The sequence below is a fragment of the Lycium ferocissimum genome, chromosome 3, assembly GCF_029784015.1.
Source record: "Lycium ferocissimum isolate CSIRO_LF1 chromosome 3, AGI_CSIRO_Lferr_CH_V1, whole genome shotgun sequence".
Classification (NCBI taxonomy): domain Eukaryota; kingdom Viridiplantae; phylum Streptophyta; class Magnoliopsida; order Solanales; family Solanaceae; genus Lycium; species Lycium ferocissimum.
Window position 1 is genome coordinate 6869139 of NC_081344.1, and position 15977 is coordinate 6885115.

At 31.3% G+C, this 15977-nt stretch overlaps 2 protein-coding genes across 2 annotated transcripts; both read right to left on the minus strand.

Annotated features, from left to right (window-relative positions):
• Positions 1–749: 749 nt before the first annotated feature.
• LOC132049497 (S-adenosylmethionine synthase 2) lies at positions 750–3610 on the minus strand. The gene is made up of 2 exons (XM_059440327.1): positions 3438–3610; positions 750–2207 (listed from the first exon to the last, which is right to left on the minus strand). The coding sequence occupies exon 2, from the start codon at positions 2203–2205 to the stop codon at positions 1033–1035; it is 1173 nt and encodes a 390-aa protein (XP_059296310.1). The 5' UTR covers positions 2206–2207; positions 3438–3610; the 3' UTR covers positions 750–1032.
• A 6922-nt stretch (positions 3611–10532) lies between these two features.
• On the minus strand, positions 10533–15888 carry LOC132049499 (probable 2-oxoglutarate-dependent dioxygenase AOP1.2). Its single transcript, XM_059440328.1, has 3 exons — positions 15103–15888; positions 14015–14339; positions 10533–11469 (listed from the first exon to the last, which is right to left on the minus strand). The coding sequence occupies exons 1-3, from the start codon at positions 15456–15458 to the stop codon at positions 11218–11220; spliced, it is 933 nt and encodes a 310-aa protein (XP_059296311.1). The 5' UTR covers positions 15459–15888; the 3' UTR covers positions 10533–11217.
• Between the last annotated feature and the right edge of the window lie 89 nt (positions 15889–15977).

Below are 15977 nucleotides of genomic sequence, written 5' to 3' on the forward strand. Positions count from 1 at the left end.
AGATCAGATGCCAAACAATCAATCTAGCAGTCTATACTCCATCCTTTATTTCTAAGTTCTATTTTTTGGTCTTTTAAAGCTGACAAGCTGCCAGGTTCTTTGGTACTTTTGATGGTGTAATTCGAACTCCTCTGATGGTAAGTATTGAAACAACACCAAAATAAGCAACAGCCAAAATCCCATATGCGTAAAGCACCTTCTTAATGCCTACTTTAATTTACATTCAAACACCATCTTCTAGAGAACACACAAAGACAAACCAGAAAGACTCGAAATAGATTTACAAGTTTGTCTAATTTCCTGGAAATGACCTTCACATGTTTCCCAACGAAGTGTAAGCTGTGGAAAATGGAGAGGTTTACTAGCTAGCCGCAGATCTAACTATAGACATCCAATTCTTTTTGTTATTGCACTCAGAGTTCATTGGAGAACTTTCAGCTAACAATTAGGATTTACTTTTCTAAGATTGGAAAAAACACAGGACTGCACCTAAGAAATATTGTGTAAAATTTAATAATACAAATTATTACTAGACTTTTGAGCCTTATAAAGTATTTAAGATTCTTAGATGGAACATAAACTGCTAGAGCACCTTGGTAAGTTGCCATATTAAAAAGAACCGTCGTCCTAATGAGAAAAGGGAAAAGACACCCCGCTTGACTACATAGAGTAAAACTAAAACTGTATATCCAAAGAAGGCAGAATAAATAGTTCAACATACTGCATTTCTCATTAGATAAGGAACACAATGACAAAAGAAGATATTCGTATCGGGGGATATCAGAATGAATTACGATAGCATATTGAAATTAAGTACTTCAAACAAAAAAAAAAAAATCAACAGGATCAATTGCCCAGAGCTCTTAGAATCCCTGAAAGTATGAAAAAACTTCCTCGGTCTACTCACTCAATAGCGCCGTAAATGTGAAAACAGATATCAATATACTCAATGAAGCTTGTTTATTGGTCCGCAACAAGAATAATAGGCACAAGAATATTGGTAGGCATAAGTTGTGAGTGGGGAACTCTCTCTCAAGCTTTAGGCTTGAGGGGCTTGACAGTCTCCCAGGTGAAATCAGGGTCATCACGACCAAAGTGACCATAAGCAGCAGTCTTCTGGTACCTGAAGTTACCTCCTCTCAGCAAGTCAAGATTAATTGCCATCATTCCTGGCCTGAAGTCAAAGTTCTCCTTGATCAGAGCCAAAATATCCTTGTCTGGAATGGTTCCGGTTTTGTATGTGTCAACAAACACAGAGAGTGGTTCCGCCACACCAATAGCATAAGAAACCTGGACAATGCAACGTCGAGCAAGTCCTGCAGCGACCACACTCTTGGCTGCCTGTCTCACGATGTAAGCACCACTTCTGTCCACCTTGGTGGGATCTTTCCCGGAGAAGGCACCTCCACCGTGAGCACCCCAACCTCCATAGGTGTCGATGATAATTTTTCTGCCAGTGAGTCCAGCATCTCCATGTGGACCACCAATCACAAATCGACCTGATGGGTTGAGGTGGAAGATGGTTTTGTCATCAAGGTACTTTGCTGGGATCACGGACTTGATCACATGCTCTTTCAAGTCTTGAGCAATCTTCTCATTTGTGACACCTTCATCGTGTTGAGTTGAGATGAGAACTGTGTGAACTCTAATAGGGACCATAGCACCATTCTCGTTCTTGTACTCAACTGTAACTTGTGTCTTGCCATCAGGTCTGAGCCATGGGCAAGTCTTGTTCTTCCTCACTTCGGTAAGCTTGGCACCGAGCTGAGTAGCCAAAACATGAGTAAGGGGCATGAGTTCAGGAGTTTCATCGGTGGCATAGCCAAACATGTGACCTTGGTCACCAGCTCCAATTTCTTCCGGTTTCTTGGTAAGATGACCATGGACTCCTTGGGCAATATCGGGGCTCTGCTGTTCAATGTTGACAAGGACTTTGCAGTGGTCAGCATCGAGACCGACATCAGCTGAGGTGAACCCAATGCCTCTGCATGTGTCACGTACTATCTTCTCATAGTCCACCTTGGCCTTGGTTGTAATCTCTCCAAAGACCATGACCATGTTTGTCTTTGTGCAGGTTTCACATGCAACCTTGCTCTCTGGGTCTTGTTCTAGGCAAGCATCAAGAATGGCATCTGAGACCTGGTCACAAAGCTTGTCGGGATGCCCTTCGTTAACTGATTCTGAGGTGAACAAGAAAGTCTCCATGTCTAGCTAAAAAATTAAGAAAATATGTCAGCACTTATATCTCGAAATGTTCTATTCACAAGAAAATGAAGCAAGCTGCTCATACACATGTCAATGCATAGAATCCATCAACTTAAGGAGACATATGTTAAGTTAATAGCGGAAAAAAATGATGAATGTTAAGTTCCAGAAATCATCTCATATTGACCCCTCCACTTAAGACATTTTGACAAGTTGGAGTTCCTAAAATTCAGAGATTTTCTAGTGGACCCTTTGAACACTTTTAAGGGTCTAATTTACACTAGTCAACAACATACCCAGTGTAATCCCACAAGTGGGGTCTGAAAAGAGTAAGATATACGCGGACCTTACCTCTACCTTTTGAGGGGTAGAGAGGCTGTTTCTGATAGACCCTCAGCTCATCAGGAAATGTCTGGTTTATCACACACAATTCTTTGTGAAATTATAAAATGCAACCACAATCCTTCAGCATTTGGCCCACAAAATTTCATTAGAGAAACTAAAGACGCCACAATGTTCCCAAAAATTGCCCCATTTTCACCACTTTAAAGTTTTTTAAAGACCAGTTGCTTTACTTAATCTAAGTTCCTACGATCCCAAGAAAGATTTAAATTATTTCATTTTAAACATATGGTGAGACATATTTCACCAATAAATAATATAATTCATTAATTTCCATCATTTGCCCCAAAACAACCAAATCATGGGCCAAAACAAACATATTTGTCACCTTGTACAAGAAAACCAGTTTAGCAAATGAGATCTGCATTATCTTCAGATACTATAACAATACAATACACCAATTAAATTTAATTTTCTTCAATGTCATGAAAATTTTCTTCTGACTTATTAACGAGATCTAAACTTACAAACATATATCAAAACAGGGGTGGATGTAACCTTTTTTCTATTTCATCTGAACCCATAACTTTCGACACAGAAAATAGTCTAATATCTCAATATTATTATATTTGAAAACATGATTTTAATAGTACAACTACAACTAGTAGGATACGCAAAATTTTAAAAGTTGAACTTATTAAATTTAAATCCTGAGTCTGCATAACATGGTTTTGAAACGAATATAAGAAAACATAAACGTACGAAATGTTAATTTAATCGAAAACTATGAAAGGTACATGCCGAAATGTACCAGATCTATAATCTAATGAGACAAAAGTAAAGCATGAAAAAGTAAATTTAATATACAATTTTTGAAGAATAGTACTAACCTGTTAATTAATGAAAAAAAGAAATTCTAGATCTGAGGAAGAAGAAATGAGAGAATATATAAAAAGAGAAATGGTGTTTTATGGTAAGAATAATGAAAGTATAAGGGGGAGTTTATATAGATGCTGAAATGTAGGAAGAAAAAAAGGGGGGTTTTGCTAAAGACTAGCTCTCTATTTCTTCTCACTTTCCCACTTTACCAACCATGCTTCACCAACCCCTAATGGCATGATTCACTCATTTAATAAGCTTTTTTTTTTCTTTTTTTTTTGTTGGTAAAATATTACTCACTCTATCCCAATTTAAATATTTTACTTTTTTTTTTGGTATGTCTCAAAAAGAGTGTCTCTTTATATATTTAGTAAGTTTTTCAATTCAAAAAGAAATTTAAAAGTACACATCTTTATATATTTAGATTACAAGATTAAAAGTTTTTATTTCATATCCAAGACAGTTTAAGATCATAAGATTTTAAAAGATTCGTACAATTTATGTACATCTTTTTATTTATATGATATATTTTTTATATTTAAAAATAATATATTTATATATTAAAACTTAACTTAAAACTTCCCTTTTTACCCTTAATAAAATGATTTACAGTCACATAAATATCTATGAGTTGTTTTAGACCACAAGTTTCAAAAGTATTTCTTTTTTTCTTAAACTCATTGCCTAGTCAAATTATAAAGACATAATTGGAAAGAATGGAGTAATATAGGAGTAATCCTAATATATGATTGAAAACAAATTTTATTTGATATTTTCGTTTGATGTGTATGTTAATACTAGTAAGAAGATGCCGTGCAACACACGACCCAACTCCAAAAGAATGTTGTTTTAAGATATTCTTAAATTTGTACTTTTACCTATTCAAAATGAAAACTTCTTTGCTCTTAATTTGTAACATTTTCATTTAGTATAAGATTAGATCTCTTCCTAAGATACATTTTGTTAAAATTATAGTGTAATACAATTTTTATTATCATAAATTTAAATTGAATAATTTTCTCCTAAAAGATAAAATGCAATATAAACTTGTACAATATTAAATTTAGTGATGTATTTTTATTAGCTTAAGTATTTACAATTATTTTCAATGCATTGCTCAAAATTTTGGATTCAATAGCTTATTCAATTTTTCTCTATGGTTTATGAAATGTTAGTTATCGGTTTATACATTTAGTATGATTTTGAAGACTTTACTCAATAAAGAAATACCAAAAAGCTGGATATAAGTTATGCAGGGCAAAGAGCAAATGAAAGTGTAAGAAAATTCAGTCCACATTGTCAAAAAGTGATAGTTTTTAAAAGATTGCAATTGCAACGTGTGGCGTGGAAATTGAGGTAGGCCCCAATTCAGCAAATTCATATACACGTGTCCAAAGATTATCAAAAATATCAAAGGCAGAACATGAAATGACCAAACTGCCTAGCCTAAGCAGGCATGTTGACGGTCTGGTCGCTGCTCAGGCTATTCGCATTTCATATTGAGTACTCCCTTCATTCACTTTTACTTATTCACTTTTAATTTTATATATTTTAAAAAAAATAATAAATGAAATATATAATTTATCAATATACCTATATTAATTAATGCATATTTTTATTGAATTTGAAAAATAAATTGAAGTGAGAATTTAATACTATGGGTAAAATAAAAAAAAAAATTACCTTCTCTTAAAATGATAAAAATGACAAGTAAAAATAAAAATCTATTTTTAAAATACTGAACAAATAAAAATAAACGGAGGGTGTAATAATTAAGAAAAAAACCACACATTGGAATTCAATACATAAATAGTTTGAATTCTTGTAAATTCTCAAAATCCTCAGATAGGCGCGATTAAATCATTCTTTTTGGTCATGACTCATTAGTATATTCAAATGATGACCAAACTGCCTAGCCTAAGCAGGCATGTTGACGGTCTGGTGGCTGCTTAGGCTATTCGCATTTCATAGTAAGTATATTCTCTTCGTTCATTTTTATTTATCTACTTTTGACTTTATATATTCCTTAAAAAATAATAAATGATATATCTATATTAATTGTTGCATATTTTTATTGAATTTGAAAAATAATTTGAAGTGAGTATTGATTTGAAAAATAATTTGAAGTGAGTATTTAATACTATGGGTAAAATAGGAAAAAAAAATGTCTTCTCTTGAAATGATAAAAGTAACAAGTAAAAGTAAAAATTTATTTTTAGAATACTAGATAAATAAAAGTGAACTGAAGGAGTAATAATTAAGAATAGCTAAAGAGCAAAAATTAAAAAAACAAACATTGGAATTCAAAACATAAATAGTTTGAATTCTTGTAAATTCTCAGTTAGGCACGTTTAAATCATTCTTTTTGGTCGTGACTCGTGAGTATATTCAAATGATGAACTTCAAGTGAAATATTGCTTTGCGCATTCACAAAATTTTAACTTTTATCACTTCAACAAAACTTTTTCGCTCAAATATTTTTAAAAACTTCAAATTAAATTAATTGATAACATTTATTTTAGTTGAATGAGTTACGAGTGCACAAGCTGTCAAAACTCTTTAGTACATATTTCTGTCACACCAACATTCCTACCCACTTAGGATGATCCTTTGGATATTATGTGACCTATCATGAAAGTACAGTTGCTTGTATTTTTGGGTGTGTACGCAGTGCATTGGCTGCTTCTATTATTTCTTTTAAGCAAAGAAAAAAAGAATTTGGTTGAGGGTGGTGGGAGTATGTGATGCATTTTGGCTTGTTTCATCGAAGATGTTGTCCAACTTGCATCAAGAATTGTATATATTTGTTGAAAGGTCATTGAATTATTAGAAGACTTTTCAACCTACCTTGGAAAATGGTTGTTAGATGTCACTTCATTTTTGACAAACCATGGGGTGGTTGTGTGAGTGCCTGTTTTGTTCCTTTCACCAACTATGTGGTAGTTGACTATTTGTTTAAACTTGATGAGGAGGGGCTGTGATGTAAAAAACCATTTTTTTCCCACCACATAACAATGTATTATTCAGTAATCGAAATCAAATTAGATAATTCTCACAATAAATATTGCTAAAAGTATTGCGGGTTCAATTCCAGTTAAGATTTTTAACTTTTCTATTGTTAAAGTTATGTTTTACTGAGAACAAAGTATAAGATTCATACTACTTTAAGGAAAGAGAAAATGAAAAGACATGTGAAACTCTAGCCATAACTCATTTAAAAGGATAATTTTGGTCATCTGCAAATATTTTTTGACATATCAGAGATCTTCTTTAATCATCATCATATATCATCATATCATATAATACTAAAAGTGGGGAGTTTCATAGTTAAAAGTTGAATTACGATAATACCCTTTAAAAGTTGAACGACCAATTTGCCCTTTACCTAAATGTAAATTACCTCCTATTATTAAATAATAACTAATTAATGACATCCTAATACTACATCAGTTTCGCTGGAAAAATGCACATAACCTGAAGTTGGCTATTAAATTAAGATCCCATATTAAATGGTAAATTATGGCCTTTGGTCTCTAGAGAACCGCCAATTAATCACAATTCAAGTCTCTTCCCCTTCTAAGATAATTTTTTTTTCCCTTCTAAGATAATGTGTCCACGTTCAGTAAACATTAATTTTCCTTTACATTCCATTTACTCTAATTTACTTTCACGTTTTGCTCTTGTTGGCTTTTCATTTTCCTATATGTTTTTTAAATGAACCTTTAATGTACATTTTTCACCTATAAATAGAGTGTATTTCATAGACATTTGATATCATCTGTCCTTCCCAAATCATTCCAATTTCATGTATGAACTTGACCAAATCATTTGGGGGTAAAGTTGGTTGGATAAGAAAAGAGCAAGGTATTAGAATTTATTTAAACTATTATAGTCTTATTTTTCTATTGTGAAAGCTAAAAAGCAAATACATTTATTCTCTTTTTATTATTTGTAAGCGTCAAAATTAGTGTTTTTATCTAATTCTATGTAATATAGAACAAGAACATGGATTGCTTTTCTTTATGTTACTTCTAAAGTGGCTGCTAGCTTCAAGACTCAAATTTTCGATATTCCTTTTAATTTCTCATCAAATGAATAGTATCTTTTTCTCTGATGTACGTTTCTGTAGAGCGGCAGTAAGAGTGACTTATTTGTTAACTTTTTCACTATCACCCCAAAAAAACCAAGTTCAACCTTGTGTACGGGTGCTAGTTGAGTACGATTAACCTTTGGATTAAATCACTGCTTATATACCCGGGTTGTTTTATTAATATTTATTGATTGTGTTACAAGATAATTGATCACGACATCATTTTAATTTGATATATTATACATCCCCCTTTTCTTCTTTAATTTTGTTTTAATTAGTATTGTCATAGATTGTTATTCGATTATTGAGTGTTCTTTACAAAGTTCAGCGTATGTATCTTTTTTATTTAATATTTTATTGTTCAAAATTAATTGAAATGCTACACTAAATCTTTTTAAAGTGAACACTAAATCTTTTTAAAGTGAAACTTTTGGTAATATTTGACGGATATAACATGTTGTTCCATTGCGAAACTACAATTGATTCACATACTTAGCCATTATTCTAATATTTTTGATTGAGCAAGAATTTTTCTTTCCTTTTAATTCTCAGATTTGATTTGGAATATTTGACTTTCAGTTTAAATCATGCAAGTGAAGCACCAAGAAGTTGATAACGTTAGCAATATTTTTTTTTTTACCAAAATCACAGATCAAAGTACTCATAATTTCAAACCAAAGAAAAGGTACATATAAGTGCAACTATAATTTGTATGTATCAATTAAATTTTCTGATGTCAATACTTATTATCTCTATGAAAAATAGATGCTACTTCTTTGCAGATGTATACCAAGAAATGGGCAATGATTTACTAGCAACCATAAGGAAGACATATATTGATGAAGCTTGAGAGAATTGGGGGAATTTTTGAACGGTTGGGTCGGGTTTAAATGATGGAGCGGGTTTAAATAATGAATTTGGGTTATTTTTGCGGATAATTTCAGTCTTTTATAAATTTTTGTTGTTACTTTCATTCGGCAATAAACTTCTCGATATGTATGCATCTGTAAAGAAGAGGCGGCTAAAATTTTTTTTTAAAAAAGGCAAAACTTTTAGATGTGAAAGTAATTACAATCATAGCCAACGATGCTTATAATGAAATGTAAATATATGCTGTTGAAAGATATATCAAAGACAAGTAATTGTCAAATTGAATGTTTCATATATTATAAAAATTGTATGATTGAATTCGCTCTAAAAATACTTTATCGCATTAAAATCTTATCAGTAAAACAATATTAACGAAACAAATAAAATCAACATATATTGATAAACAAAAAACATGCAATCTAATTGATTTGATCGTAGTAAAAGAAAAACTTGCTAAAAGAAGATACTAAAATAAAGGATATTATCGCATTTATAATTTGAAAAAAACTTCCAATACGTTTGTGTTTTGGGATGACAGTAAATATCAGTCGAATAGGCTCGCCATTTATCAATTCGCGCTTGTATTTTCTTCTTTCGAATTTCGTGCAATGCATCGCACACATATTTTAATACGTTTATACTAATTAGCATGAGATACACGTGCAACGCACGTGTTCCAGAACTAGTTTCTTAAATTTATGTCTAGTCAAACTTCACATGAAATGAAACAGATTGAGTATTTTATTTAATTTTTTAATTTTCCAATATGGGGTGAAGGAGCCCGCAGAATCTCAAACTTTGCAATTTGCATCTGAAAAGACAAAAGAGCCGAAATGTATAACAGTATAATACTACCTTCATTACTCTTATTATTTACTAAAAAAAAAATGTAGATACCAATCTCTTAACCTAATTGTCATTTGACTCATTTCTTGAACAATTTCTTAAAATATTTAGATAGCACAAGCAAAAGAGGGTCCAAGAGGTAGTGCTGAGCTTATATAGAGTCCAATTAATTAGCAACTTCTATGCCAATCTGTGAGGGAATACAAGAGAGATATTGCTAAGAGCCATTTGACCCCTTTATTTGTTTCTTGAGCAGAGATTTTTTAGCAAAAGATTGTTCATTCTCCATCAGACAATAAATCAAATTAGCAAAATAGAGCCTCATCAAAAGCATAATATATTTAATATTGGTGTATTTGTCCGCGCTTTGCGCGATCATAAAAAACGTAATTAAATTCACTAATTAATTCTTTTTAAAAAATTATCACTCAAAACAAAAATGAGACAGTAACATTAACAAAACCTCACAAAATAGGTTTCATAAATTTTTTAGGAGAACTACCATTTACTTTTAAGTGAAAGCAAAGATGTTGTCGATCATAAACATGAACTAATACTTAAAGAACATCAGAAGTTATAATAACAGTACTTAGAACCAAAGTTACACAACCTTAGATACAACCAAGAATATAGTTCATTAATTTTTTTTTTTTTTTTTTTTTTTTTTTTTTACCTTCATTGCTGGAATTTTAAGCACCTCCAAAAGTCTACTGCTGTGTGACCTAGCCATTCTTTGAGTACTCCCTGCGTGCATGTATAAAATTTGTTAAATCTTTACATACTATTTTGAAAAAAATTGAACATGAACTGAAGAAAACATCCACATAATTATCATGATTAAGCACCACTCAAGTGCAATTCTTGGTTTCTTTCTTCTCCCTTCGTTTAAATTGTTCTTGCAAAGATTAGAATGACACTAATGACTTTCAGATTTAAAAAAAATCTCATATTAGAACATTGAGCGGAATACCATTGGGTAATCTTAGTAGTTCAGTTGGTTGGCAACTTGCACTTTCACCTTGTTGTTTAGAGTTCAATTTTCCACCTTATAATCTCCTCCCTCATTTCCCCTTCCCCTACCCTCAATTTTTTTTTTTTTTTAAAAAAAACGAAAAAGAAAAAAAAAATCTAAACACCATCGAAGACCAAAACACAACAAAAGCAAAGTGCAAACTGAAATCAACCAACAAAATGACCTTTTTCCATGGGGTTTCTTTGCATTGTGTTATAATTAACAAAGTAAAGAAAGACAACTTTGAGCTCTATGGAAAGAGAAGATCAACAAAAACTTCAAATAAACGCTATGCATTTAAACCAGAAAATAACAAATATAGTTAGCAGAATTATATACAAAATTCAGACAGCTTAATGCTAATACCTACAACTTAAAAAATCGGCAACATTTATGCATCTAAATATCTTCTATCTATGCTTGGAAAACAAAGAGGTATATAACCGAAAAAGTAAAGTAATAAGACCAAACTATACATTCCACTAATTAGCTTGGAATACAAAAACGTATATAACTGTAAGCTAATTAACATATCACATTTAACATAATTAAGAGCTAATTAAATGAGTGACTTTGAGTTTTTATTACATAGCACATAAATGAAAAAAAGAAGAAAAATGTCAAAAAAATGAGAAAAAAGATAAATAGGAATGGTGGCCATAGAGAGGTGCCACATCACCTTGTTTGTGCCTAGCTTTATTATATATATAGATATAGATTACGAGTTACAACAAACAGAAGAACATTATAATATCCACATTAAGTTATGACTAATATGGACTTAAAACAGGGTTGATTTCTCACATGATCACTCAACTAATAATTATTATTTCAGAACGTCACCTTTCTTCTTGATTCCAATTTCCTTCAACAAAAAAAGTGACTTTCTGAGATAATAACTATTAGTTGAGCGACCATCTGAAAAATCAACTCGCTAAAACACGGGAAGCTGAAGCTTAATAACTGCAACAATTCAAACACCACAATAAGCCTTGAGAATATTGGCGCCAGCTTCCCGGGCAGCTTTTGTCCCAAAAAACTCAGAATATCCAAGGATGTCATAGGGCTTGAAGAGTAAAGGGTGATCTTCATCCACAAGTTCTTTTGGGGCCTTTATGGTGCAATTTAATTTTGGGTCTGCAAATAATTGAATGGAGAACCTATCACTATCTCCAGCCGTTGTTACCCTATGGAGAGGAGAATGTAATCGACCATTCGTCCATGCCTGTATAAATTTGCACAATTATGTTAGAACCAGTTTTACTATTACGACTTGTGATATATAAGACCAAGGGCAGATTCAAGATTTCAAGTTTATAGGTTCCTACAACTACCTCAAGTTAATATAAAATAATAAATTTGGTTCACAAACAAATATTTATAAATATTTAGTATATTTCTTTATATATATATATATATATACAAGGTCTGAACAAAAGTTACTGAATTCACGTGAACTTGTAACTCATAGCTTTGCCCCTATCTAAGACAAGGAGCTTCATGATTATTAATACCTTGTTACTTACTACAAGGTAGATGTATGTGGACACTCAGACGAGATCATCAATTGCATTTGACTTGAGCTCTAGATATAGTCGAAATATTTATTTGAAGGAAATTATATACTTACACCTATCACCTCATAATTATCTAGTAGTGACTAGTGAGTGCTCTAACCATACAGTTTCATGCTTAACTATGATTTTGTGTATCATGCTTAATTATGATTTTGTGTATCATGCTTATTAATTTGTTTAATACAAGCATAGGAAAAGATTTTATGTCCTCTAAAAGTTAATAAAAGGAACTAAATGATTCTCAACTAAGGAGAGAATGTCAACTAAAACCAAATTATAGTAAATACCCCATATGAATTCATAATTAGGAAGTCCATTAGAATCTACTAATGCAAACTGATGTACAAGAAGAGGGCAACCGAGAAATATGAGTCCGGAGCCTAAATGGCATAAATTTGCCACAAAAAAACCAAAATGGTATGCCTTTTTTTTTTTTCAAACCAAAATGGGTATTTCGTTGGATAACCAACTTGAAATACCCGCATCTTGTGTTCATACTAGAATTATTTCATGTCAATTTTTTTTTTTTTTTTTTTTTTTTTTTTTAATTTTGGTGCATTTCGTGAAATCTTTAAAATGGCATTAATTTTTTTTTTTTAATTTCGTTTATACAAAAAACGAAAGTAAAAATAAAAATATTTTTGCCTATTTCGTTGGACTACCAACGAAATAGGATAAAAAATATTTATATATTTTTATCCTATTTCGTTGTACCAACGAAATAGGACAAAAATATTTTTTTTTTTAATTTCATTTTTGTTAGCCAAATAAAAAAAATAAAAATTTAATGCTATTTCGTTAAGCATTTCACGAAATGCAATCAAATTAAAGAATATTACTATATTTCCCTATTTCATTTTTGTATAAACGAAACAATTTTTTTTTTAAATTTCTTTTTTTGTGTAAAAGAAAAAAAAAACTTTGTTTAGTTTATACAAAAATGAAATAGGGAAATATAGTAATATTCTTTAATTTGATTGCATTTCGTGAAATGCTTAACGAAATAGCATTAAATTTTTTTTTTTTATTTGGCTAACAATTTGGCTAACAAAAACGAAATTAAAAAAAAAAATATTTTTATCCTATTTCGTTGGACTACCAACGAAATAGGATAAAAAATATATAAATATTTTTTATCCTATTTCGTTTTTTATATATGAAAAACGAAATTAAAAAAAAAAAAAACAAAATTGTTGCATTTCGTTGGACATTTCACGAAATGCAACAATTTTTTTTTTTTAATTTCGTTTTTCATATATAAAAAACGAAACAGGATAAAAAATATTTATATATTTTTTATCCTATTTCGTTGGTAGTCCAACGAAATAGGATAAAAATATTTTTTTTTAAATTTCGTTTTTGTTAGCCAAATTGTTAGCCAAATAAAAAAAAAATTTAATGCTATTTCGTTAAGCATTTCACGAAATGCAATCAAATTAAAGAATATTACTATATTTCCCTATTTCATTTTTGTATAAACGAAACAAAGTTTTTTTTTTTCTTTTACACAAAAAAAGAAATTTAAAAAAAAAAAATATTTCGTTTATACAAAAATGAAATAGGGAAATATAGTAATATTCTTTAATTTGATTGCATTTCGTGAAATGCTTAACGAAATAGCATTAATTTTTTTTTATTTGGCTAACAATTTGGCTAACAAAAGCGAAATTAAAAAAAAAATATTTTTGTCCTATTTCGTTGGTAGTCCAACGAAATAGGCCAAAAATATTTTTATTTTTACTTTCGTTTTTTTTGTATAAAAACGAAATTAAAAAAAAAAAATTTAATGCCATTTTCAAAGATTTCACGAAATGCACCAAAATTAAAAAAAAAAAAAAATTGATAAATAATTCGGGTATGAAACGGTAAGAAGATGCGGTATTTCGTTGGTTATCCAACGAAATACCCATTTTGGTTTGAAAAAAAAAAGGCATACCATTTTGGTTTTTTTGTGGCAAATTTATGCCATTTAGGCTCCGGACTCCGAGACTCAAATATACAAACCAAAAATGTCATTAAAAAGGATTTTGATAGAAATACTTGAAAACTTGGATGACATGACACAATTAGCCCGAAATTTATGAGAATTTCTGCTTTTCTTTCCTATTTTTGCATGAAGAATCATGTAATTCCAACAAATATCAAGATTTTTTTTTTTCTTGAAAAAGATAATAATAGTAAAGTAACTCTTACCATGAAGGAATCCCCTGATAAAACAACGAACGAATTTGGTAAAATATTAACTTCAATCCACTCTCCATTTTTCTTGAGAATTTGCAATCCATTTACTTGATTTTGTGATATTATGGTCAAGAAGTTACCATCTGTATGGTTACCAATTCCAGGTTTATTCCCATCTTCACCTTGAACTGCCTTGTAATTGGTTAGTCGCAAAGGGAAATAGCTGAGATCCAAGAATTCATCAATGTAATTTTTTAGTCCTAGACTCTCCAAAACCATCCTTTTCACCATTTCATCCAATTCCACAAGTGGCTTTGAGTAGGACTTTACCACATTGCTGCAAATTTTGGAATATGGTTAAAACAAGCAACAGGGGACATATGAGAGCCTCACATAACTAATGTGAGACATAAAATAGATTTATCATTTAATGAAAAACTGGATGTTTTTTGGTATGGAGGAAAACATTTTCCGTTTTCCCATTATTCATGTTTGGTTGGTCAAAATTATTGGAAAATATTTTCTTAGGAAATTAAGTTCCTTAAAAATGAGAAAAATGACTTCCCAATAAATAGCGAAAACAAGTTCCACTAGTGGCATCTCACATTGATTGTTCCTTCCCCGCCCTTCAACACACTTCACCTCATCCTCACCCCCATCGCACCACCCCTACCCCCGTCTCCAACTCCTATAGTGTTTGCCTAGATTGTCTACAAATGCTCTTGGAATAAGGTAGGGGTAAGATCTATCGGAAACAACCTCTCTACCTTCACAAGGTAGGTGTAAGGTCTGCATACACATCATCCTCCGAAGACCTTCCTTGGGGGTTTACACTGGGTATGTTGTTGTTGTTCACCAAACACAAGAAAATAAATTTGCAAACCACTTATTTTCCAGAAAAAACATTTTCCTTCGTACCAAAAGAAACCCAAAACCTCAATCACTCCATGCCTCGCATAGGCTTTCCCCACCCAAAAAAACAAGGACAAAAGGAAAAAAAGCATTCAACGCAAAGTTGCACCTAAAGATTTACCAGAAAAGGAAAGGAAAACAACGAATACTAAATCAGAAAGTGGAAATTGTTAAAAGAAGTAACATACCAAAAGTCAGGATTTCCATTAGGCCAGAAGATATTGGCAAAGGTTTCAACACTTCCAGGTTGGAGCAAGTCATCAATGCATACACTCTCATATAAAGGTAGCTTTGGGAGCTGCCCTAAGTAGCCATTAAAGGGTTTATTTGAGATGTTTTTCATTTTGGTATCCAATGGAAATTTAAAGATTTCTTTTAAACTACCAAACATGGCTTCTCGAGTTTCATTTGGAAGCTTATCATATATTGCTTCAAAGCAACCATACTCTTGCAAGGCTTGAAGAACTTGGGATTTTGTAGAGTCCCACTGTACAGTGCCTGATTTTAGCTCTGGCTTGCAGAAATCTATGGTAGGAACCTTCATTTCGTTAGAATTGAAAAGAGAAAATATAATGTTAAGAAGTCAACTATAGGACAAAGAAAGAAGCAAGAGTTCACATCTGTATGCCAGATTCTATATAAAAAACACACACATACAGATAGATACACATAGATATTTGTATATGTTTTGCTTGCTCAATACATAAAGGTATTAGGTTAGAACTTTCCTCATTTTTTAATTTCCTCAGTTCTTACTTTTTTCTGCCGCCAATCGTGACGGAACCTGAATTTTCACTAATTAAGTTCAAAATACAAAGAGATAAACACACGAAGAAGTCACGGGGATTCAACAACTACAATACATACATAAAAATAATTTTAATCTTATATATATAATGTAATTTTCCATCAAAGGAGGTTCGGATGAAATATTAAGTAGCACCGTTTTTTGAAAAGTTTCTGAATCGCGGGATTGTTACATTTTGTCAATACAAGGTAAACATTATATTATAATTGAGAAAATTTCTTAAACTATCTTTTTGACAGGAGACTAATGCTTATG

Excerpts from the sequence above, each read along its gene's own strand:
- LOC132049497 (XM_059440327.1), bottom strand. The coding sequence starts at position 2,205 with ATGGAGACTTTCTTGTTCACCTCAGAATCAGTTAACGAAGGGCATCCC.
- LOC132049499 (XM_059440328.1), bottom strand. The coding sequence starts at position 15,458 with ATGAAGGTTCCTACCATAGATTTCTGCAAGCCAGAGCTAAAATCAGGC. Across the intron at positions 14,340-15,102 it reads AATGGAAATCCTGACTTTTG|CAATGTGGTAAAGTCCTACT; the intron begins GTATGTTACTTC and ends CAAAATTTGCAG. Across the intron at positions 11,470-14,014 it reads TATCAGGGGATTCCTTCATG|GCATGGACGAATGGTCGATT; the intron begins GTAAGAGTTACT and ends AAATTTATACAG.